The sequence below is a fragment of the Podarcis tiliguerta genome (assembly GCF_965153285.1).
Source record: "Podarcis tiliguerta genome assembly, chromosome: 2".
Lineage (NCBI taxonomy): Eukaryota > Metazoa > Chordata > Lepidosauria > Squamata > Lacertidae > Podarcis > Podarcis tiliguerta.
This window is the reverse complement of record NC_139535.1, coordinates 18,556,526-18,581,825: the sequence shown is the minus strand read 5'-3', so window position 1 is coordinate 18,581,825 and position 25,300 is coordinate 18,556,526. Positions and strand designations below refer to the sequence as shown.

Genomic DNA, 25,300 nt, shown 5'->3' with positions numbered 1-25,300 from the left:
AAATGTTTTTGGCAGGTGCATAAAAGAGTACAGCAAAGGCGCCTGCCTGGTGTCAAGTGGCAGGGAGTTCCAAAGTCTAGGTGCTGCCACACAAACAACTCTAACAAGTCAAACGTCCTGCTCCTCACCATGGCCAACCAGATGCCTCTAGGAAGCCCCTGTCACGGTCCGGTCTACGGGCGATCGAAGTCCCAGCTGAGGTCGTTGGGACCGGGGGCAAGATGGCAGGAAGGGAGCAGGAACGAGAGTCCAGAAGCCAGGGGTCCGAGGGTCAGGAAGCAGGGAGTCACAAAGTCAAGGTCTGAGGATCAGGAAGCAAGAAGCCAAACGCAGCAAAGCAGGAAACGTGTTGCTGTGGCAAAGAGCCGAAGGGAAATGCTGACCTTATATCCCTTCCTGGCTCTTGCCACCAGGTGCAGTGAGTTACCAAGAGGCCTCACCTGTGTGGCCATGCCTTGCCTCTCCAGAACAAACTTAGGAAGGCCCCAGTCCTGCAAAGCCCTACTGGTCACAGGGCCTGGCTCCTGCATAAACTCCTGACATCCCCCAAGCTGGGGGTCAAAGCTGCAGCCCTCTACCACTGTTCTTCCTGAGCAACTGGTAGTCAGTGGTATAGTACCTCCGAACATGGAAGTTCCATTTTTACATCATAGCAAAACAGCCATTGATAAGAGTGGTTCCATCCAAAGTTCCATTGCCATTGCTCCAAATAAAAGGATGCTCCTTCTTGAATGCAGCTAAAATTTCCATGCATGATGCAGGTCACCTGCTGGGCCACAAGCCATGAACTGTCTGTTAGGATATTTCCGTTCCACCTTAAAAGGGAGCAGGCCTTGTGAGGCACAGAGTCTACGTATTTCCTGTTTTCACAGGATGTTTCTGTTGTGTCTTTGCTTTCGTTTCTCTCTCTCTCTCTGCCGGAAACACTGAAGCAGGCAGTCATGTTTTTCTTTTTTTTTTTCCATTTCATTTTTATTCAAATTTTACGTAAATATATATAGTCGTACAAATTTCCCATTCACATATTTACAGTTTTTTCATATGGACTTCCCACAACTTCTCTGCCAATCATCCGTAATAAAAAAATTTTTCTACACATTTCTCAAGTTCCGTATCACCATTTTTCCTTTCCTTTTTTTTCCTTTTTCTTTTAAAGTAAACAAGTAAATACATAAATAAATATCTTAACAAATTTGTTTACATTTTTGCAATATTCCTTATCTTACTCACAAAACTTCTTTAAAACCTACTAGCGTTGTTTGTTCCTCACATACGCCTTTCAAATACTCTGAAAATTTTTTCCAGTCCTCAATGAATTTATGGGCTCGTTGGTATCTAATTTTCCCAGTTAATTTATCCAATTCTGCGTAATCTGTTAATTTCATCCTCCACTCCTCCAAAGTCGGTAATTCTTCTTGTTTCCACCTCTGGGCCATCAATACTCTCGCTGCTGTTATCGCGTACTGGAAAAGTTTACAGTCCTTTTTATTGATTTCATTCCTCATTATTCCTAAAAGGAAAGTTTCTGGTCTCTTTACAAAACTGTATTTTAACATCTTCTTTAATTCATTATATACTCTCTCCCAGAACCCTTTCACTTTTTTACACTCCCACCACATATGAATAAAGGTTCCCTCCTTCTCTTTACATTTCCAGCACTTGTTATTAGTTTTAAACATCTTTGCTAATTTAACTGGTGTGATATACCATCTGTATACCATTTTCATCGTGTTTTCTTTTAGTGTGGTGCATGCTGTAAACTTCAAGTTGTTATTCCATATTTTCGCCCAATCTTCCTGGTATATATTGTACCCAAAGTCCCTAGCCCAGTGGATCATTACCGACTTAACTTCCTCATCCATCGTGTACCATTCCAATAGCATTTTGTACATTTTTGAAATTGTTTTACTGTCGTTGTTTACTATTTCCATTTGGAATCTTGAATCTTTCTCTATATACCCCTTTTCTTTCAAATCTTTTTTAAACATATCATTTATTTGATAATAATTAAACCAATCAAACACATATTCTTTTACTTGTTCATATGGCTTCAATCTCCATTTTTCTCCATCCTTAACCACTAGGTCTCCATAGGTAATCCAGTTACCTCTCATATTGGTTTTTTTAACACACATAACCTCTAGTGGAGACAACCAGTGTGGGATCCTTGGTTCCAATAAATTTTTATATCTCTCCCATACTTCCTTTAATGGATTCCTAAAGATGTGGTCTCCAAAAGTTTTGTGGCCCTTTTTCTTCTCCCGCCATAGATACGCGTGCCACCCAAATCTGTTATCAAATCCCTCTAGGTCTAGCAATTTTGTGTTCTTTAATTTTATCCAATCTTTTATCCAGCAAAGGCATGAGGCCTCATAGTATAATTTCAGATCTGGCAGGGCAAAACCTCCTCTTTCTCTTGCATCCGTTAGTAATTTATATTGGATTCTCGGTTTTTTGCCCTGCCAGATATATCTTGAGATTCCTCTTTGCCACTCTTTGAATATCCTCGTGCCTTTAAGTATTGGAATCATCTGAAATAAAAATAACATTTTTGGGAGTACACACATCTTAATCATTGAAATTCTCCCCCAGAAGGATAGTTTTAGTCTTCCCCACACCTCTAGGTCTTTCTTAATTCCGTTCCACACAGGTATATAATTATTCTGAAACAAATCAATATTTTTTGGAGTCATCCATATTCCCAAATATTTTACTTTTTTCGCCACTTCAATACCCGTTTGTTGTTGCAGATCTTCTATCAGTGTTTGAGCCATATTTTTTACCATGATTTTAGTTTTTTTCTTGTTTAATATAAACCCTGCTACTTTACCAAATTGATCAATCTCCTTTAACACTTCTTTTACGCTCTCCATCGGGTCTTCCATCATTAACACCAAATCGTCAGCAAAGGCTTTGACTTTATATTTATTTTGGCCCACTGATACCCCTTTTATCATTTCATTTTTCCTAATTGAATTTAGTAGAACCTCCAGAACTAGTATAAACAGCAAAGGCGAGAGCGGACATCCCTGTCTGGTACCTTTCGATATTTCCACCTCTTCCGTAATTACACTATTCACCATCAATTTTGCTCTTTGTTCCGTGTAAATTGCCTTTATTCCATTGAAAAAGTCCTCCCCCACCTCCATGTATTCTAAATTTTTTAACATAAAGTCCCATGAGATGTTATCGAAAGCCTTTTCGGCGTCTACAAACATCAGAATTGCCTGCTTCTCATTCCTGGCTGTCAGGTATTCTATAATATTAACTATGTTCCTGACGTTATCCCTCATCTGTCTGCCTGGAAGGAAGCCCGCTTGGTCATCATGGATAATTTCTTGTAGAACCTTTTTCAGTCTTTTCGCTAGTATTCCTGTAAAGATTTTATAATCTGTGTTTAACAAAGAGATTGGCCTGTAGTTCTTTACTTGTGTTAGATCTGCATCTTGCTTTGGAATAAAGGTTATGAAGGCTTCTTTCCATGTCTCGGGTATTTCCTTTTCTTTCAGAATATTATTCATTACTTCCCTCAGTGGTGCCATCAAAGTCTGTCTTAACTCTTTATAATAACTTGCTGTAAATCCATCTGGTCCTGGGGCCTTCCCTTTTTTCAGCTCTTTTATAGTCTCTATTATCTCCTCGTTATCTATTGGGGTGTTCAGCTTTTCTTTCTTTTCTGTCGGGATCTTCTGCACCTCTTTTTCTTTTAAATATCTCTCTATTTTTCTCAAATTATTTTTATCCTTGTTGTTGTACAATTGTTTGTAGAAATCCGAAAATCCCTTTCTAATTCCTTTCGGATTGGTTATCTCTTCTCCATCTATTGAAATTTTGTTTATTGTATTTAGTTCTTTTCTCTTCTTAATTTGCCAAGCAAGCCATTTCCCGGATTTGTTGGCAAATTCAAAATTTTTCTGTCTTAGCTTTTTAATATTCCACTCCACCTCTTTATTTATTATCATAGCAAATTGTGTTTGTAGCACTTTAATACTTTGTTTGATTTTAGGATCGTTTGGATTTTTGATTAGTCTTTGCTCATTATCCATTATTTGTTTTAAAATCTCCTTCTTTTCTTTTTCTCTATTCTTCCTTTTAATTGAGTTCCTTTGTATAAAGAACCCTCTCATCACCGCCTTGCTAGCGTCCCATACAATACTCATCTTTGTACCTTTGTTACAGTTATCTTCAAAATACTCCGTCAATTTCTTTTGCGCGTCTTGTAAAGTTTTTTGATCATCTAAGAGGTAGTCGTTCATTCTCCATCTAAAAGTTCTTTCTTCAAAACTTTTTAATTTCAATTCAATTGGGTTGTGATCTGAGATTACTTTTGGCTGGATTTCAATTTGCATGATTCTTGGGGTTAAATCATTGGAGATCCAAATTTGATCAATTCTGGACATTGACTGGTTTGGTTCTGAGTAAAACGTGAATTGTTTTTCAAGTGGGTGTCTCAGCCTCCAAATATCAATCAAATTGCAGTTTTTTGACATTTCAAAAAAAGATTTAGGTAATTTACCTTCTTTCGTCCCTTTATCTCTTAGCCTGTCCATTTCTGTTGAGACTACCCCGTTCATATCTCCCATCATAATTATTTTTTGATCCATATACTCAAACAATTTTTCTTCCAGCTTTTTATAAAAATCAGCTTTATTTCCATTAGGTGCATAGATCCCGACTATTAGCAGTTTTTCGCCTTGCCAAATGATCTGTACAGCAATAATTCTTCCTTCTTCATCCTTAAATATTTGTTGGGCAGTCATGTTTTTCTTTGTTCTGATCAACGCAGAAATAAACTTGTAAATAATGCTCTCCTGGGTGCATCTTTCGCTGTGTGCATTATCTGCTGATAGAGCGTGCATCGGCTCTGGAATGTGGCAAGCTATTTCTGGAGCTCCTGTCGCAAATTGCTGATACTGCGTGTCTACAGGAGATCGATGGACGTCCGGAGACGACGTGGAGTCATGATGGACTTTGTCTCCCTGGCAGTATCCCAACACTGTCAACCTGTCAATGGACATTCAAATGTGGCTCAGAATTGCACATCTGATCTGGGTGCAAATACGGTCTCCTTTCATGCAGTCTTACTTTCGTGAGAGCAAAAGTGGAGCCTGCTGGATCAGGCCAGCGGCCCATCTAGTCCAGCATCCTGCTCTCACTGTGGCTTACCTGTGGGTTACCAGCATTCAGGATTCGAACCCAGGAGCCGCACTATCCCCTCCTGCGCTTTCTGGCATCTGATATTGGGAAGCATTTCTGTCTCTGATTGTGGAGGCAGAACATAGCCATCGAGGCTGGTAGCCGTTGACGAGCCTGTCCTTTATGAATTGGTCCAACCCTCTTTTAAATGGGTGGCTGTTATGTACTAACCTGGGATGCGGGTGGCACTGTGGGTTAAACCACAGAGCCCAGGACTTGCTGATCAGAAGGTCAGTGGTTCGAATCCCCACGATGGGATGAGCTCCCCTTGCTCTGTCCCAGCTCTTGCCAGCCTAGCAGTTCAAAAGCACGTCAAAATGCAAGTAGATAAATAGGTACCGCTCCAGTGGGAAGGTGAACGGCGTTTCCGTGTGCTGCTCTGGTTCGCCAGAAGCAGCTTAGTCCTGCTGGCCACATGACCTGGAAACTGTACACCGGCTCCCTCGGCCAATAAAGCGAGATGAGCGCCGCAACCCCAGAGTCAGCCACGACTGGACCTAATAGTCAGGGGTCCCTTTACCTTTATATACTAACCTTGGATCCTAGAACAATAGGCAAGTAGGATGCTAGAATGCAACAACTGATTGGCTTGCAGGAGAAGACCAATCAGGCTGCAGGAAGAAGTTAATCAGCCTATTAGGCTGGTAGGATTGTAGAATGCAGCAACTGATTGGACTGCAGGAAAAGACCAATCAGACTTCAGGAGGGAAGCAGAATCAGCCAATCAGACGGGACTCATTGTGTAAATAATGTATATAAAAGCCTGAGGTTTGGGGGGCAATTCAGTCACTGTTTTACAAGCTGCAATAAAGAGCATGAAATCACGACAGAGTATATTTCAGTGGCCATCCAGTGGGAGTGAGTTCCATGGTTTAATCATGTGCTGCTCTCTCTCTCTTGAGTGTGCCAATAAGATCTGCATTCCCATCTGCCCCCTGGCATGGACCAATTCTAGAGGTAGAGTTAGGCTGGGTTGACAACCTCTTCCTTGTTCTTCCTATAAGTTTCTGAAAGCATGCACTGCCTATCAGATGATGGGTATTGTGATAATATTGCCCCCCTGCTAAACTACACAAGCCTGATGGGTAGGAGGTGCGATCGCAGACCTCGTTTTCAGATATATGGGGTGGGGCGACTGGCACTTACCAGGCCAGGTCTTGTTTTCCTTCAAAGAATCATAGAACTGTAAAGTTGAAATGGGCTCCCAAGGGTCATCTAGTCCAACCCCCTGCATTGCAGGAACTGCTCTCTTAAGTAAGGGAAGGGAGGCATCTCTGAGACGAGACGAGCTTCTGTATATTGTGTTGCACAAGCCAGCAACTAGCGAAAGTGCTGAAAAAACAGGCGCTGGTTTTTGTTTTTTGTTTTTGTTGTTGTTTAGTCTTTTAGTCGTGTCCGACTCTTCGTGACCCCATGGACCAGAGCACGCCAGGCACTCCTGTCTTCCACTGCCTCCCGCAGTTTGGTCAAACTCATGCTGGTAGCTTCGAGAACACTGTCCAGCCATCTCGTCCTCTGTTGTCCCCTTCTCCTTGTGCCCTCCATCTTTCCCAACATCAGGGTCTTTTCCAGGGAGTCTTCTCTTCTCTTTTTTTTTATAAATAATTTTTATTCAATTTCCAACAAATATTTTATCCAAATTTAACATTTGTTTTAACATAAGCATCTTTTGGACTTCCATCAGCCTATCTGACAATTCTCCATAATCTCACTACATCTCACATTTCTTACATTTATATTGCACTTTATCTCTCTTAGTCTTAACCTTTCTTTTAAACAACATTTCTATCAATCTTTTTCACAAAGCTTCTTGAAAACCAACAAGCGTTAGTTGCTCCGGGAGTCTTCTCTTCTCATGAGGTGGCCAAAGTATTGGAGCCTCAGCTTCACGATCTGTCCTTCCAGTGAGCACTCAGGGCTGATTTCTTTCAGAATGGATAGGTTTGATCTTCTTGCAGTCCATGGGACTCTCAAGAGTCTCCTCCAGCACCATAATACAAAAGCATCACTTCCTCAAATCAAACCTATCCTGTGTACTCGCAATGATAGCCAATGACCACACGAGGGGAGCAGATGCAAGGATTTTTTTAAAAAAGCAACTATTAACAGGAACGTCCACTAGGAGGCAGCCGCGCTTTTCTCCTTCCGCATTGCTATTCCACGTGCTCTCCTCGCCTTTTAATTTCCAGACTGTGCTCAATAACAAGCGATGCGTCTGCGTCACGCTTGTTTCTCCTCTCATCTCTCTTATTGTTTCACGGAATAGAATGTCTTTAGGAACAATGACGTGATTGGGGATTCAGAGGTCTTGTTCGTGGCCGTGGAGAGTTTGTCCCTCCCAGCTCATTCATTGTGTGGGGCCCATCTCGCCTCTCCCCCTCACTTTCCCCTCCGTGCTCTGTCAATAGATGATCATATAAATAGCCACTGTCTGTGCTGGGAGAAGTGTCTCGGCAGCCTTGGCTCAGAATTAGCGACGTGTGTGTACATGAGAGAGAGCAGATTGCATTGGAAAAGTGGCTGCACCATCATGTCCTACTTAGCGGAGGGCGGTCCTCTCTTTGAAGGAGCCCTTTTTCTGGAAAGCGGTCCACTTTATAAAGATAAAGACCTCTGCAGTTGGAGCTGATAGTGCTTCTATTTGCTGGAAGAGAGAGTGCTGTTGCGCTCAGGTCCTTGTTGGCAGATTTCCCACAAGGCCATTGTGAGAACAGGATGCCAGACAAGAAGGGCCAGTGGGCTGATTTAGTTTTTTATGTTCTTATGTTTTTTTATACAGTGGTACCTCTGGGACGCAGGTGGCGCTGTGGGTTAAACCACAGAGCCTAGGGCAGGGGTCTGCAACCCGCGGCTCCGGAGCCGCATGTGGCTCTTTTACACCTTTGCTGCGGCTCCGGGGCGGATACTAGCGAGGGGACCCCGACACTCCCTACTGTGGTGGGCGCTGTACTGGCTGTGACGTCGCATGGGGGCGGTGCGTGCATTAGTCACGCACCATCCCGACGTCACCTTCCCGCCCGCTGTCAGATCGCGGCTCCGGAGATATATTTGTTTCAAATGTCACAATGGTTTTGCGGCTCCCAGTTTTTTTTTCCTTCGGAAACGGGTCCAAGTGGCTCTTTTTGTCTTAAAGGTTGCAGACCCCTGGCCAAGGGCTTGCTGATCAGAAGGTCAGCGGTTCGAATCCTCTCAACGGGGTGAGCTCGGTCCCTGCTCCTGCCAACCTAGCAGTTCGAAAGCACCTCAAAGTGCAAGTAGATAAAAAGGTACCGCTCTGGCGGGAAGGTAAACGGCGTTTCCGTGCGCTGCTCTGGTTCACCAGAAGCGGCTTAGTCATGCTGGCCACATGACCCGGAAGCTGTACGCCGGCTCCCTCGGCCAGTAAAGCGAGATGAGCGCCGCAACCCCAGAGTCAGCCACAACTGGACCTAATGGCCAGGGGTCCCTTTACCTTTACCTCAGGTTAAGAACTTAATTCGTTCCGGAGCTCTGCTCTTAACCTGAAACTGTTCTTAACCTGAAGCACCACTTTAGCTAATGGGGCCTCCTGCTGCCGCCGGAGCACAATTTCTGTTCTCATCCTGAAGCAAAGTGCTTAACCCGAGGTAATATTTCTGGGTTAGCGGAGTCTGTAACCTGAAGCATCTGTAACCCGAGGTACCACTGTAATCTGAAGAAGGGAGAGCAGGAGGGGTCCTGAGGTTGCCAATCAACGGTGAGAGCCCAGGCAGTGGGCAAACCAGGCACACAGGCCACCTGCTCGCCGTCTTCCCCCACTATTGTGGCAGATGTGTTACCTTCCAGCTTAAAAGGTAGCAGTCCTATTTAGCTTTGCACCTACAAATGCAAATTTCAGGCAAATCTGTATTCTCATTTTTAGCCACGCATTTCTTTTTTCTTTTTCCCTTGGCAGCAGCACATAAGTGGCCAGCTGGTCACCTTATTACAGAACCATCTACACAAGAGATGGGAAAGTAACCATTTCGCAGAAGGACATGGGTGTGGAGATCTGGAAAGCCAAGTGCGTTGTGGCGGGTGTGGGTGTGTGTGGAGGTCATGCGTGTTGGAAGTGTAAAATGAATTGATTTTAGAATGCATTTCAATTAACTGATTGTGATTTTATGTAAACTGTGTTACTTTTATTGTTGTTAGCCACTCTGAGCCCTGCATTGGCTGGGGATGGCGGGATATAAATAAAAAATTATTATTATTATTATTATTATTATTATTTATTAATTAATTAATTAATTAAAAATCACCTGTGGAAAAAGGGCTAAGCACCCTCCTCACTGCTTTTTTGCCAGAATTCTGCCCCCCCCATCCTCTTGTGATCTAAAGGTACAAAGAAGACTTGTTTGAGGATAACAGGGCATTCACATACAACAAAATTAAGAGGGAAAATGAGTGTGCAAGAATTTGAGATTCTTGCATTGCCGGTGGTTGTACTTCATGACCCTTGAGGGTTACTTCCAACTCTACCATAATATGATTCTACAGAACCTGTGGTCCTCTAAATACTGTTGAACTACCAGCTCCCATCAGCCCCAGCCAGCATGGTCAGTGGTCAAGAATGATGGGAGTTGTAGTCCGCCAACATCTGGAGGGCCACAGCTTCCCCTGCCTTGGCAGTAAGCACTCCTTTGTTTGAAGACTATTCTTTTTTTAGTCCGTCTCCCTTTCCACTTTGTTAAAGAAGAATTCGTTTTTCCTACATGTATGAATGCAGATTTGGACAATCACATGTCAACAAGTGGCGAAAGGTGGAAAAGGTGGTGCAGACTGTGCAGATATGGGAGTAGAATTCCTTTTCCTTCCCATTGCAGCCCCTCCCACCCTCCAACTACCCAAAGCTGCTTCTGAGAGTCAGACAACCCTCTAGGTTCGTGTGGGTTGCAGGGCTGGGGGAAGGCAGTTGGAGGAGAAAACTGACAGGAATTGGAGACCTGGGGTGGGGTGGGGGAGGCTTTCAACTTGCATCACCCAATTTATCATCATCATCATCATCATCATTAATCACCTGCCCGATTCCTTAATCTTTAATTCCAGGATGGGTCACAACAATAAAAACACAATGTTGAAAACACAGAAATAAGGTGGGCCTTCAGAAGGTATCTCTCTGGTGTCAAATGTCAGGGTAAAGAGGTTTTTCTTCAGCATTTGCCCAGGAACGGTTTAATGGAGGCAAAATGTGGGGAAAGAGTTCCACAACTCAGTTGCTGCCACAGAGAATGCCCTCTCCTGTGTCACCTGTGCATCTGAGGGTGGCGAAACAACCGAGAGGGCTCATTTTAGCATCCAAGGAGGTCTGTGGGGAAGGAGGTGCTTTTTCAGGTATTTGCGGACTGAGTTGTTTAGGGCTTTAAACGTCAATGTGAGCATCTTGAAGTGGGCCCAGAGATGAACTGGCAAGCAGTCACATGTGCTGGTTTCCGCCCAACTTTGGGGGGGGGGCTGGCATGAGCATGTGATGTCATGCAGCGGGAGGAAGTCATTCCTTCCAGCCGTCCTGCTGCGAAGACCATCACCTTGTTGGGATACTGCCAGGGAGATATAGTCCATCTTGACTCCACGTCGTCTCCGGACTTCCATCGACCTCCCATAGACACGCAGTATCAGCAATTAGCGACAGGAGCTCCAGAAATAGCTTGCCAAAGATCCAGAGCTCTTGCACACTCTATCAGCAGATATGCACAGCAAAAGATGCACCCAGGAGAGCATTATTTAGAGGTTTATTCAGCGTTGATCAGAACAGAGAAAAACCATGACTGTCTGCTAGAGATGTCTGGCAGTGAGTGAGAAACGAAAGCAAAGACACAACAGAAACATCCTGTGAGACAGGAAATACGCAGGCTGTGACACAAACATCCTGCTCCCTTTTAAGGTGGAACGGAAATATCCTAACACACCTCTGCTCCGTAAATCAGCGACCCGGGCTTCTGAGCCAGGGCGCACAGAATAGGTGTGAGGCTTGTGGAAGCATACTACAACTACAGATTTATTAATCATAAATCAGGACAAAGAAGCATGAGAGAACAGCTAAAAGCAAAAGCTATACACACAAGGGAAGTTCCCAGCATACTGTTCTGGAATGTAAAGAGACATGTGACACGTAACAATCCCAAGTCTGTTCCTTAAGGAAATGTCAACAGGCTCCACAAGGCCTGTCGCAGCCACAGGCAGGCCCAGAGGGGCCCAATGTAGCTGCAGGAAAGCCTGCCAGGGCTCATTGTATGCTGTGGAATATTGAGGGGGGCTGGCCGCCTCACTGAAAATTGGTGCCCCTGCAACCAGTGCAGCTGTTTTAAAAACGGGGTAATATGGAATCTAAATGGAAACCCAGCCATCAAGCCAGCTGCTGTATTTGGGGCCGATTGGAGTTTCTGAGCCATCTTCAAGGGCAGCCCCACATAGAGCGCATTGCAATAACCCAGTCTGGAAGTTACCAGAGCATGGAGTACAGCGACCACGTAATCTCTGTTCAAAAGCAAGCTGTAGCTGGCAAACCAGCCATATCTGGAAAGCTACCTATGCATGTGTGGTAATATTTTTGAGGAATTGGGCACTGCTTTTCGCTGAATATGGATAAAGGGGGGGGGGGAGAACCGCTTCACAATGTTGCCCAGATGGTACAGTACCCCATACATATTGCAATATCGCAAGTGGGAACAACATTTTCAAGGGGCTGTAAGTACAGAAGCACACACAAAGGAGATTTGTTTCATTTATAATGTAGATGGTCGACTAACAAAGAAGCGCTGCTGGGAAATAAATAATGAAAATTGAAAAGATTCTTGGATTTATTAATATGCACTTAAGATGGTGCTTATGTTCTTATAGGGAAAGAACTGGCCTCTTTTATGATAACAGCTGTCAGGATTGTGTGTGCCAGATAGTGGTTATTTTTTTATTTATTCAAAAAAAACCTAGTTATTAAGGAACAGATAAATAAAGCACAAGACAATGTCCTTAAGGCAAAATTAAATCATGATATGAGCAGAAGGGGAGGGGAGTTAAATCGATGGATTTAATCAGATCTCTCCTGTTGTTGTGCACTATGGAATCAAGATGTTGCGAAATTAAAAGGAAAGGAAATGGAAAATAGTATTTAAAGTTTAAATTAAAAGAAAAGGATTACCTTCTTACTGCTTATTGTTAGGAAAACACATCATATGCACGGAGTATGCTGTTGAGCCATGCGTTCAGCTACCAGAAGGTCAGAGCTTTCAGGAAGATGGCAACTTGGAAAATGTGGGATATTGCTGAGATTACAAACAGGGTCGCTTGTATTTTGTTATGCTACAATCTCACTGTACAAATGCAGAGTTTGGTATTGGGCACAGCACTTTGGCCTCCAGCGAATTTGCACTTAGAAAACAGGAGCATAGGATAGAAAGCTGCGATATACTGAACCAGATCTTTGGCCCATCTGGGCTCAATATTGTCTACACTGACTACCTTTCCAGGGTTTCAGACAGGGGTCTGTCTCAGCCCTACCTGGGAATACCAGGAATTGAACTGGCAATCTTCTGCCTGCAGAGCAGGTGCTCTGCCGCTGAGCTATGGCCTTGCCCCTTAAGGTTGTGGAAATAGATGAGCACATCTGTGTTATGTCCCCATTCTCAGTCCCCACTGCCATCGGTCAACATGGTCACCATGTTGCTGGGGAGAGCTGACAACCCCGGCTAGACGGATGAATGTTCTGACTTCACATGGATGTTCCAATGAATGCCCTTCCACATTCAGTGAATGTGTGAGGGAGAGGCAGGATTGCACCTAGAAGCCCCCTAGAAGCAGAATACCTGCTCTGAGTGGCCACATGTCCAGCACTGGAGCAGTACAGGAAATATATATATATACAGTGGTACCTTGGTTGTCGAACTTAATCCATTCCGGGAGTCCGTTCGATTCCCGGAACAGTTCGAAAACCAAGGCACGGCTTCCGATTGGCTGCAGGAGCTTCCTGCATCCAGCTTCCAAAAAATGTTCACAAACTGGAACACTCACTTCCAGATTTGTGGCATCTGGGAGCCAAAATGCCTGAGTACCAAAGCATTCCATAACCAAGGTACGACTGTGTGACGTATGGGCCTTCTTTGGTGACCGGACAGAGAATAAAGCCATGCAAAATTGGTCAATATATGCAAATGTGTACCGTTCCTAAGGTCACATTCCTCTCTTCCTGTCCTCAGATGCCGCTTCTCCTGGTGCTGAGCTTGCTGGCGCTGACGACACCGCTGCCTGGCGACGGGGCGCTTCACCTGAACACCTCCGAAGGTAAGAACCTCTGTTCCCATTCCCGGCTTCCCCACATCTGCTCAAGGAGCTGCAATTCTGGCTCGCTGAATTCCCTGTGGGGTGCATATGAATGAACAGCTGAAGGCTGGTTCTTCCCAGACACTTCTCCCAGTTTGCATCACACATTAAACGTCTGCGCAAACAACCGTTTCTCGTTGTGTTCCTGTGCCTTTGACATTGTTAGCGTTTCTTATTATTTATTCAGCAGTTAAAATATTGCCGAGAAGCCTGCAGCCGAAGGATACCGAGCGGCTAGGCCCAAGCGCGTGTGCTGAACTTACCTCAGATCCCTCTCCGCTTTGACCTTTTCCTCAAGCCTTCTTTGTTTTCAACCCAACCTTTCCTCCAAGGACTCCTCCTGGTGTGAGGACCTCCCTGGACAAGTGGATCTGCCCCACCTTACTTCTAGTACTCCCTCAATCGGCAGATTTATCGCTGCCGCCACCACACCAGGTTGCAAATCACCACATTCTGAGAGGGGCTCATGTGAGCGCCAGCTATTTTGACATTCGCACAATGCCCACAGAGTTGCATTGCTCTGAGGCACTGTGGGAATGTCAAAATGGTGGGTTTCTGCCTGCCTGTGACTGCCCCTCTGTAAATTTGAACTGAATGGTTGGGGCAGTAGCAGGTGGCAGGGCCCAGCTTAGATGCTGGACCCCCAGAACTCAATAAACACACAAGATGTAACCGACTATACTTTTGAATAAATAAGGTATACTATTCATTGTAATTCATTTTGAATTGTGGTGCTGGAGGAGACTCTTGAGAGTCCCATGGACTGCAAGAAGATCAAACCGATCCATTCTGAAGGAAATCAGCCCTGAGTGCTCACTGGAAGGACAGATCCTGAAGCTGAGGCTCCGATACTTTGGCCACCTCATGAGAAGAGAAGACTCCCTGGAAAAGACCCTGATGGTGGGAAAGATGGAGGGCACAAGGAGAAGGGGATGACAGAGGACGAGATGGTTGGACAGTGTTCTCGAAGCCACCCAGTGGATCAGTTCATTCTCTAGTCAGTTCATGCAGAAGGTACATACATGTATAAGTGTCTGTGAAAGGGTTCTGTGGAACTGTAACAACCCTTCATGTGGATTATTGGACTCTATGAACAGACAGGTTGAATAGACACTTATACACGTATGGACCTTATGAATGAACTGTCTAGAGAATGAACTGGGTATGTTTCACGTAACCATAGGTTTGTTGTTGTTGTTCTGGTCCCCCAGAATTGCCTAACCATGTTGTGTGTGCCCACCAGTCCTCCTTCCCTCAAATTCCTGCCTCTCAGTCCATTGTCTGCTCTCTGTGTATCCATTGTATCCCCCGCCCCACAGTTTCCCTGCGTTTCTGGGACCTCTTTCTAGTCCTTAGTCTGCCCCTGTCCAAAGCTGTGTGGTTTAACGCCAGCCAAAGCGACAACTCTCCCTTCCCTCAGAGAATCTGAGTTGCAAACTGCCTAACTGCTTTGTTCCCTGAAGAAGCTGGAATGTTCATGAAGGTTTCAGGCGGTCACGCCAGTAGTTGTCACAGTCATCCTTTGCCCCGCTTTACAGTTGCTTTAACTATTATGTATTATTTTACTTTTATTTATTTGATGTGTATACCCTTTTCTGTAGATCCTTAGGGCAGTTCACAACCTGAAATCAGAAACAGGCTACAGGAAACAGCTTGGTAACTATTTGCGGTAAATAAAGGATAGTCCCCTGAGGTAAAATGGAGGACTGCCATCCATAAAGTAGGACACAGGGCCACCCTCGCCACTTGTTGCCTCTGTTAGTTGTCATGAGCTGTGGCGTATTTGGCCTGGAGTTGTTGCTTGATTATATTTTGGATGGAGTTTTTGTGCTGTTTCCTCATTTCAGCATGTGATGCTTTTATGATGGAAAGAGGGATCTTTGTTTGTGGTAAAAACCTGATGCGGAACATTCTTTTAGCCAGCATAAAAGAATATTTATGAGGACTGAGCTGTAAGCAAATCCATCCAGCGTTGCAGCTGTTACTGCAGGGGCTGCTTCTTCTTGTTTGCCAAAGTTGTGGAGATTTTGTAAATAAATGTTTCAGCTATTTCTAATGGAATTCACCAAAATCTACACTACCAGCATGGGCTGCCATACTTCCAGATTTTCACAGACATTTAAGCGATTTCCGTCCGGACATTACTCACTATGCCCTGGAAATTCAGGACGTAGGGCAACTCTACTTGCCACCCACTCCTGAGACGGTATCAAGAAGAATGATGGGTGTGCATTATAGGACCAGGGAGAGTCCTGGGTTCAAATCCCACCCACCCCTCTCTCATGAACCTCACCACTGCCAACCGAGCAGTTTGAAAGCACACCAGTGCAGGTAGATAAATAGGTACCACTGCAGCGGGAAGGTAAACGGTGTTTCCGTGCGCTCTGGTTTCTGTCATGGTGTCCTGTTGCACTGGAAGCGGTTTAGGCCTCCTGGCTACATGACCCAGACAGCTGTCTGTGGACAAATGCCAGCTCCCTTGGCCTGAAAGTGAGATGAGCGCCGCAACCCCATAGTTGCCTTTGACTGGACTTAACTGTCCAGGGGTCCTTAACCTTTACCTAGTAAAATGTGGTAACTACTCTGAGCATCTTTAGGGAAGGATAAGGTAGAATTGTAATAAACATGGGAGTTTCTGACACAAGGGGGGGCAGTTCTGCTCTCCTCAAGAAAAATATATATCCATAGAGAAAACAGAGCTAAGGATAAAACACTCAAAAGGGGTTACAAACATGACAAAAGTTATTTAATATTTAGGGTTGCCATATTTCAAAAAGTGAAAATCTGGACACAAAAGTTGTTTAGTTTTGCCCAAAGCTGTTGAATGTTGAATGTTGAATGTTTCATAAGAAAGCATGCTGTGGCTGGCATTTTTTTAAGGTGTGTGTGTGTGTGAGAGAGAGAGAGAGAGAGAGAGAGAGAGAAAGAGAGAGAGAGAGAGAGATTTTCACCTCCTCCTGTAGACACTGGCGTTTTAACCTTTCCCTCTGCTATTGGTTTTTCTAAAAAACATGGTGTGCTTTCTAGTGATGCATTTAGCATCTTGTCTAGTGTGGCCCTTACAGTAAAACAGTATGGATTTTGTGGCTGAATAATTATTTTAAAATGTTCTTTATTGGGAAGTTGGCTCTGCCGAGTGGCTCTTTTATGACGGAGGAAGTCTCCAACAGCACATCCATCAGCTAGTCAGGAAAGTACTGGCTGTGTGTACATTTAAGGATGTGCCAATTCCCCCCCCCCCTTCCTGGCTTAGCTGGTTGCCAAAGATAGGGATCTGTTTTTCACCTGCTCTGGCATCTTTTTGCTGTTGCAATCCTTTTCCGGGGCTTTTCAAGTTCCTCTGCTTTCTCTCCCTTGTTTAGCTGAAAGCATGACCAAGTACAGTGGTACCTCGGGTTACGAACTTAATTCGTTCCGGAGGTCCATTCTTAACCCAAAACCGTTCTTAACCTGAGACGCGCTTTCACTAATGGGGCCTCCTGCTGCCGCCGCGCCACCGGTACACGATTTCCATTATCAACCTGAGGTAAAGTTCTCAACCTGAGGTACTGATTCCACGTTAGCAGAGTTTGTAACCTGAAGTGTTTGTAACCTGAAGCGTTTGTAACCTGAGGTACCATTGTAAACATAAATTAAACTGTTTGGGGAAGGAAGAAGAAGAAGAGTTTGGATTTGATATCCCGCTTTATCACTACCCGAAGGAGTTTCAAAGCGGCTAACATTCTCCTTTATCTTCCTCCCCCCACAACAAACACTCTGTGAGGTGAGTGGGGCTGAGGGACTTCAGAGAAGTGTGACTGGCCCAAGGTCACCCAGCAGCTGCATGTGGAGGAGCGGAGACGCGAACCCGGTTCCCCAGATTACGAGACTACCGCTCCTAACCACTACACCACACTGGAGAAACACCCATTCAGATAGAGTGGAACCCCTACTCCCCACCCCACCCCCAAAAGCTGACTTTAGCTAGATATTCCAGCATATATCCAGCTGTAACTGCTGCATGTTGCTGGCATCCATCTGTCTTGGGAGATAATGGAGCAGGGCGCTTTTTGGGATGAGGTTAAGCTGTTGGAAGGTTGCAGCGCCTGCTGTGACTGTAGAGAACCATACACAAATCTGGAGTGGAGTCCGAAAGGTGGTTGGATGGTATCTTGTATCCCTCCTTCTAGCAACTCCTGCAGCCAAACTGGTGCTGCCTGCTGCTTGCATGCATACTGTATTTTTCCGTGTATAAGACAAGGGACCTACAGGACCGCCTCTCCTGGTATGCCCCACAGAGGAACTTACGGTCTTCAAATAAAAACATCTTGAAGGTCCCAGGCCACAGAGAGATTAGGCTGGCCTCAACTAGAGCCAGGGCTTTTTCGGCTGCGGCTCCAACCTGGTGGGACGCTCTGTCACAAGAGACAAGGGCCCTGCAGGACTTGACATCTTTCCGCAGGGCCTGCAAGACAGAGCTGTTCCACCAGGCCTTTGGTCAGGGCGCAGCCTGACTCCCTCCTTTGGCAATATTTACAGAACTTTAGCTTATGGTTGCCATCAATTTTGATTTTAATTAATTTTTATAATGTTTTTATAATGTTGCACTATTTTAGTGTTGTTAGTTGCCCTGAGCCCGGCTTCGGCTGGGGAGGGCGGGATATAAATAAAATTTAATATTATTATTATTATTGGTTTTTTATTATAACAAATGCTAAAAATTGGGGGTCGTCTTATACACAGATAGTGCAAAGGTGGGACGGGCAATTGGTGGCTGCCGCGAGCTGGAGATTGTCAGTGGCGTTTGGGCGGGTGATTGGTGGCTGTGGCAAGGTCTGCTGGCAATGGCTGCTGCGGCAATTGGGCGGGCGGTTTTCGGCTGGTGGCGAGCGGGCAGACGATTGGTGGCTTCATCAATGCAAGTGATGGGCAGCTGCAGTCAGGCGGATGAGTGATTGTCGTCGTCCCCCAAAAAATAGCTTAACAACTCTGGACAATCTCCCCCCATTTCCTCAATTTGGAATCCCCCCAAAATAGGGGTCGTCTTATACACGGGGGCGTGTTATACACAGAAAAATACAGTACATTTGTAGCACAAGCTTCCCCCAAGGAATCCCAAGAACTGTAGTTTTTCCAAAGCTACCATTCCAAGTTCCTGTCACAAACTACAGTTCCCAAGATTCTGTAAATGAATGCTGTATACACAGCCTTAAATTACCGTATTTTTTGCTCTATAAGACTCACTTTTTCCCTCCTAAAAAGTAAGGGGAAATGTGTGTGCGTCTTATGGAGTGAATGCAGGCTGTGCAGCTCTCCCAGAAGCCAGAACAGCAAGAGGGATTGCTGCTTTCACTGCGCAGCGATCCCTCTTGCTGTTCTGGCTTCTGAGATTCAGAATTTTTTTTTTCTTGTTTCCCTCCTCCAAAAACTAGGTGCGTCTTGTGGCCTGGTACGTCTTATAGAGCGAAAAATACGGTAAGCTTTTTCGGATGGGGGAACGAGTCCTGATCACATATCTGCATATGAATTTCTATATCTTAAAAGTCTGTTATTTCAGAGTTGGGGAAATTCATCAGATTGGAGTTTATTTTTAGCACTGGTAATCGATGGATGTTCCCCCCTCCCCCCAAATGTCTGAGGCGCATGAAGTCACAGCTTGGCAAACCATACTTTAATTAAACAGGAACACTTAAAATGCTTAGAATATTGTTACAAATGCCCAGCGCCTGTCCTTCTTTCTGCCAAGCCCTGGCGAGAGCACATGGAATCTCTGGGTCTGTGTCCCTTTTGAGAACAGAAGACACGGCAGAGACTGTCATGCTTTAAGAACTAGGGTTTGTTCACCTACCGTATTTTTTACTCTATAAGACTCACTTTTTCCCTCCTAAAAAGTAAGGGGAAATGTGTGTGCATCTTATGGAGTGAATGCAGGCTGCGTAGCTATCCCAGAAGCCAGAACAGCAAGAGGGATTGCTGCTTTCACTGCGCAGCGACCCCTCTTGCTGTTCTGGCTTCTGAGATTCAGAATATTTTTTTTCTTGTTTTCCTCCTCCAAAAACTAGGTGTGTCTTATGGTCTGGTGCATCTTATAGAGCGAAAAATACGGTATTTACACCCTTGGTCTGCTTGGAGGGGGTCCAGAACGTACAGCATGGTCCAGAGCATTGCAGGCAGTCCTTCCTTCCACCTCGCCAAGAAAGAACGCCCCTTTCTTCTTCCCAGAAGCCTCTCCCCCAGAGCAGTTACCCTGGCAACCTTCCAAATCTCCAGCCTCTGGTCACACCTGGGACACTGAGTTGTTGCAAACCGTGGCTGGCACTATATGGTAATATTAACAGCTCTACCCTTCCCTCAGCCTGCCAGACTGGTTTGTGTAAGGCAGCCCAGGAATCCCCTTGCAGCTTATATTCTCCCTTCACATCACAAAGTACCCCAAATCCTAGCATTTATTAATTTCTAGGGTTTTGGGGGGGTCCCTCCCTACTTCTATAGCAATATCATTGGGGCTGTGGGTTTGTCCGCACCAGAGCATGATGTCTTCCGCCATCCAAGTGTCGCTTTCTATTTAAGATTTTCTTGTGCTACAAAACAAATAAACAGGGGGAAGTATTTGTCATCTCCACTTTCAGTTGATGGAGTCTTTTTCACAAGGTGTTGTTCTTCTTTCCTTCTGTTGCATAGTGTTGGGGGGGGGTTGTGTCAGCACCACTGTGGGTAGGTCCTTTGTTTTTACGTATACAGGGTGTGTGTGTGTGTGTGTGTGTGTGACATTGTGAGAGGAGGGGGAAATCCCACATTTGAAGGTGAAAGGTCCCGGACACAGCTGTGATGGGGAGAATTCCTACATATGTTTCTATTTATTTATTTTCATTTACAAAAGTGTTTATACACCGTCCCCTCTCAAAACATCAGGGTGGCTTATGACAGCATAAAAATATGTAAAAGCAATACAAAGCAATCATGAAAATGGCTCGCTGCTCAATGGGGCATTTTAAACAGCTGCATAGGTCTGCTGGCATAATAATAATAATAATAATAATAATAATAATAATAATACAGTGGTACCTCGGGATGCAAACTGGATCCGTTCCAGAGCCCCGTTCGCATCCTGGACAGAACGTAAGACAAGACAGCGCGTGTGCGCGGGTCGCGTTTTGCCGCTTCCGCGCATGCGCGCAATGTCATTTTGACCGTCTGCACATGCGCGAGCGGCAAAACCCAGAAGTAACGCGCTCCGTTACTTCCGGGTCGCCGCAGAGCGCAACCCGAAAGTGCTCAACCTGAAGCGTATTTATCCCGAGGTATGACTGTAATATTAATAATAATAATAATAATAATAGATTTCAAGAGACGTCCGAAGAAAAAGCCTGCCAAATCCCCGCCGGAAGACTGTTCCACAGCATGGACCTGGCAATGCTAAATGCCTGCCTTCTGGCTAAGGCCGGTCTGGCCTTTGTAACATCGGGGGTAACTCATAACGCTCCTCCAATGATTAATGGAGGAACAGGTTGGTGCAAATCCACATATTGCTATGTGTTACCGGAAAAATCCGAGGGCTCCCTTGGACAAAAAGTAAAGACACCAACCAGAGTAAATTGGAGCAAATCAGCAGCCTGTAGGCTTGGCCTTTATTGAACTGTTGCAACAGGGTGCTCCCCTCACTTGCAGGAGAGAGGAAAGACACAGAAAATGGTGTGCAAGACCTTATAAAAACTTTTGAAATTCCCATCCTCTAGGTCAAGCCCACCCCCAGAAACATCATGCATACATTACAGAAAGGAGGGGTTGAGGGAGGAGTTGTGGTGGTAACCTGAGTGTCCTGTCACCTGGCTGGTTCCCTTCTACCCCTCCCCATGAGTCATTTTCTGAAGACAAAAGGTAGTCGCAGTTTCCTGCCCCCTGAGGGAAGATCTGATCATTGTCCTTTGTTCCAGTCTATGCTGAATCCACTCCCATAAGCAAGTTCTTTGTTATCTTGATTGTCTTCTGTCTGGGATCATCAGGGTTGGCATAGCAACTGGGCAGGGCTCCTGTGGATGTGCTGGTATGGTGAAGGGATTATGGTGCCCTGTATCAAACCTTCCCCATTTTGTAGTCTTTCCTTCATGGAGTAAAATAAAAGTGGAACAGTGCAAATCCAATGTATGGTTGATTTTCTATGAATTTATAACAGAAGTGTAGTGTATGTAGTGTGTGAGTGTGTGTGAAGTTTGTACAAACTGAATGATGGGGGGGTTTCCTGCTACAATGGCATGGACATGCACTCTGTCTGAACAGTCAGGCTGCGTTTAAAGCACATGACTGTCCTAGGAACCATTGTCTACCACTCAGAAAGCTACAGTTCCCAACACCCTTAACAAACTATAGCTCCCAGGACTCTCTGGAGGAAGCCACGTGCTTTCAGCTTAGGGCGCATTGACGCAGCAAAATAGTCAGTCTCCAGAGTCTAATACCAATTCAGTTCTTCCAGATGCCTATGAATTTGCAAGCAAAGCCGCACCACCCACAAACAAAAGAATGGCAGGAGCTGACTTGGGGTGACCCCGAGGTACATGGCCATATTTTTAAAAGGTTTAGCAAGAAAACCTAAAGCGGGGGAGCTCCCTCCGAAAACGCAGGCCCATAATAACTTGGTGCTGTGGAATATTGAAAGACTGAGAGGAAATAAACCTGGCAACTGGACGGTGTGGAGGTGGGGGAATAAGACTTCCTGCAACACTGCAGACAGAGAAATGCAGATATAGAAAGGTTAGAAAGGGTCGTCTCATTACCGTTTTTGGATAGGTCATTTCCTGCTCCTGCTGAGCAGCTCTTTTGTAAACATCCTGAGGGACAGAGCAAGAGAGCTGCCCATAGACATTAACGGAGATATGAAACACTGTGATGCAGCTGGGGATGGGTACACTTCTGTCTGTCTGTGTACACACAAACAGAAAAAAGAGCTGAATAGAAGGACAGGGAAACCGTCCAAAACAGGCTAATGAGGACTGAGCATGCTCAGTGGACATGGAATTCTGTTTGATGGTTGAGAAGGAACTTAAGGGACCTAGAAATGGTTGTATGGGGCAAGGGGGGGGGGTAGAGTTTTGCAGGGAAAGGAAGCTAAGGAGTATCCAACTAGTTTTGTATACAGTTTTGCAGTCTTCTTCTTCTCCGATCACTTGTAAGATTGTCTTTCATGAGCAGGGTCTTAACAGTGAGTCCATAAGTGAGTTGAGAATAGAGTACAGTGGTACCTCGGGTTACAGACGCTTCAGGTTACAGACTCTGCTAACCCAGAAATAGTACCTCGGGTTAAGAACTTTACCTCAGAATGAGAACAGAAATTGTGCGGCGGTGGTGTGGCAGCAGCAGGAGGCCCCATTAGCTAAAGTGGTGCTTCAGGTTAAGAACAGTTTCAGGTTAAGAACCGATCTTCGGAACGAATTAAGTTCTTCACCCGAGGTACCACTGTAGTTGGTTTGGAAGACGATAATCAGGCATCCGAACGACATGACCAGTCCAACAAAGTTGAGGCTGAAGAATCACTGCTTCGACAGTGGTGATCTTTGCTTATTCCAGTACACTGGCATTAGTTTTCCTGTCTTCCCAGGAAATGTGTAAAAAATTTAGGAGACACCGTTGATGGAACATTTCAAGGAGTTGGAGATGCCATTTATAAGTGATCCATGTTTCACAAGCATACAGAAAAGTTGGTAGAACAATAGCTGCAATAGGGGACGAAGACCCCTCAGCTCCTATGGTTCCTTGCCCTTGATTTCAAGGCGGGTGGGAAAGGCAGGCTTGTGGTTCTCCTGGAAAGAGCCCCCAGCAAAAAGGGGTCCATGGTTGGTATGCCTGTCCTTCTGAATGACAGGTATGTCACTGGTATTACAAATGAAAATCAGCATCCTTGACTTTAAGCAGGAGCAAATGCAAGGACTCTGCTTCCCTGGAGACCCCTGCCTTTGGACGTGTCATCGGAAGAGCTTTGAAATGTGAGGGTGCAGCCCAGCCCTGGCTCTTTTCATTTTCCCTGCAACTTAGAATTCAGTGGCCGCTCTCTCGCTCTCTCCTCAAATCCCAGTCGGAGGCCTATTTAGAATACTGATCGCTGAGCTGACCCATATAAGGGCCAGAACTCTATCTGAAACGCTGGCCTTTTTCAGAGGCAAAGGCAGGAAGAGCTTATAGCAAAGGGAGGCGATTACCTCTCCGCTTCGTTATCTGGCAGAGCTCCTGTGATGTTTCAGCGCTCGTGCAGATAGCGGAAATTCAACAGGTGAAGCTGTTCCCATGTCAGGTCACCTGTTGGATTCCTGACCGTCAGGTTGCTGTAGAATCAGCAGATGGCTAGAATTAAAGAAACGAATGGTCCGGCCTGCTCTTGTGCTTTTATCAGAGTTAAAACGTAAACTGCTGCGGATCAAAGGAATCGCTACAGGAGCCTGCACAAGAGCTGGCAGCCTTATGGGAATCGCAGCAGAGTAAGGGCTGGCAAAATTTTGCCTTCAAAGGGGAGCCATGTCTAAGAACCTTAAGAAAGCAGGAGAAGGGCAGGCATTGAAGTAAAGGCCAATAGAAGAAAGACAGTCGGGGAACTGAGAAATTGCACAAAACAAATGAAATACCGTGAAAATCCCTTTAACATCTTTAACATCAGCAGTAACATCCAGACCAAGGGACGTGGGTGGCGCTGTGGGTTAAACTACTGAGCCTAGGACTTGCCAATCAGAAGGTCGGCGGTTCGAATCCCCGCGACAGGGTGAGCTCCCGTTGCTTGGTCCCTGCTCCTGCCCACCTAGCAGTTTGAAAGCGCGTCAAAGTGCAAGTAGATAAATAGATACCACTCTGGCGGGAAGGTAAACGGCGTTTCCGTGCATTGTTCTGCTTCGCCAGAAGCGGCTTAGTCATGCTGGCCACATGACCCGGAAGCTGTACGCCGGCTCCCTCGGCCAATAAAGCGAGATGAGCGCCGCAACCCCAGAGTCAGGGGTCCCTTTACCTTTACCTTTAACATCCAGACCATGGGAGCTTCTCAGCCCTGTTCTTGAGTTGGTTGAAAATCTGGAACAGCTTATCTTGTATTCCTTTCTTTGAATTTGTGCCATTTAGGTTTTTAAACCTTTTTGTAAAAGCAGCCCTAGAATTTTCACAGCTGAGTCCTCAACCCTTTATTACTGTGCTTTGTTTTCTTCAAGTTGGGCTTTGTTTAAAACTTGCCATTTAGGTTTTCAAACCCTTTTTTGTAAATTCAGTATTAGAAACTGTACTTTTGAGTCCTCAATCCTTTATTACTGCACTATGCTTTACCTAGGTTGAGCTAGGATTAGAATACTTCAGAATTTTGGGGAGTTCTACCCTTTTTTTTTTAATTGTGGTCATTTAAAGTTTATGATTTTTCTATTTCCTTCTGAGGAAACTGAATAGTTCAGTGAAACGAGGTTTGTAGCCAGCATCCCATTAAGGCTTTGTTCTATCTTAGGTTTTTCTAATTTTTTCCTTAAGCTTTTTGATTTTTTTATTATTTAGTTTATTTCCATAAGATAATATTTCTAGCCAATTAATTCTCGTTTCAGGGATTTTCACGGTATTTCATTTGTTTTGTACAATTGAAGTAGAGGCAGCAGAAACGTACATGCAGTGGTACCTCGGGTTAAGTACTTAATTCGTTCCGGAGGTTCGTTCTTAACCTGAAACTGTTCTTAACCTGAGGTACCACTTTAGCTAATGGGGCCTCCTGCTGCCGCCGCACCACCAGAGCCCGATTTCTGTTCTTATCCTGAAGCAATGTTCTTAACCTGAAACACTATTTCTGGGTTGGCAGAGTCTG

General features: G+C 45.1%; 1 protein-coding gene across 1 annotated transcript in view; it reads left to right on the top strand.

Annotated features, from left to right (window-relative positions):
• The window catches only part of GABBR1 (gamma-aminobutyric acid type B receptor subunit 1), a 190,217-nt gene that overhangs the window by 74,744 nt on the left and 90,173 nt on the right, over positions 1-25,300 (top strand). Inside the window, exon 3 of the mRNA XM_083424773.1 lies at positions 13,386-13,470. Coding sequence (XP_083280899.1) covers positions 13,386-13,470 — 85 coding nt within the window. The remainder of the gene's footprint in view (positions 1-13,385; positions 13,471-25,300) is intronic.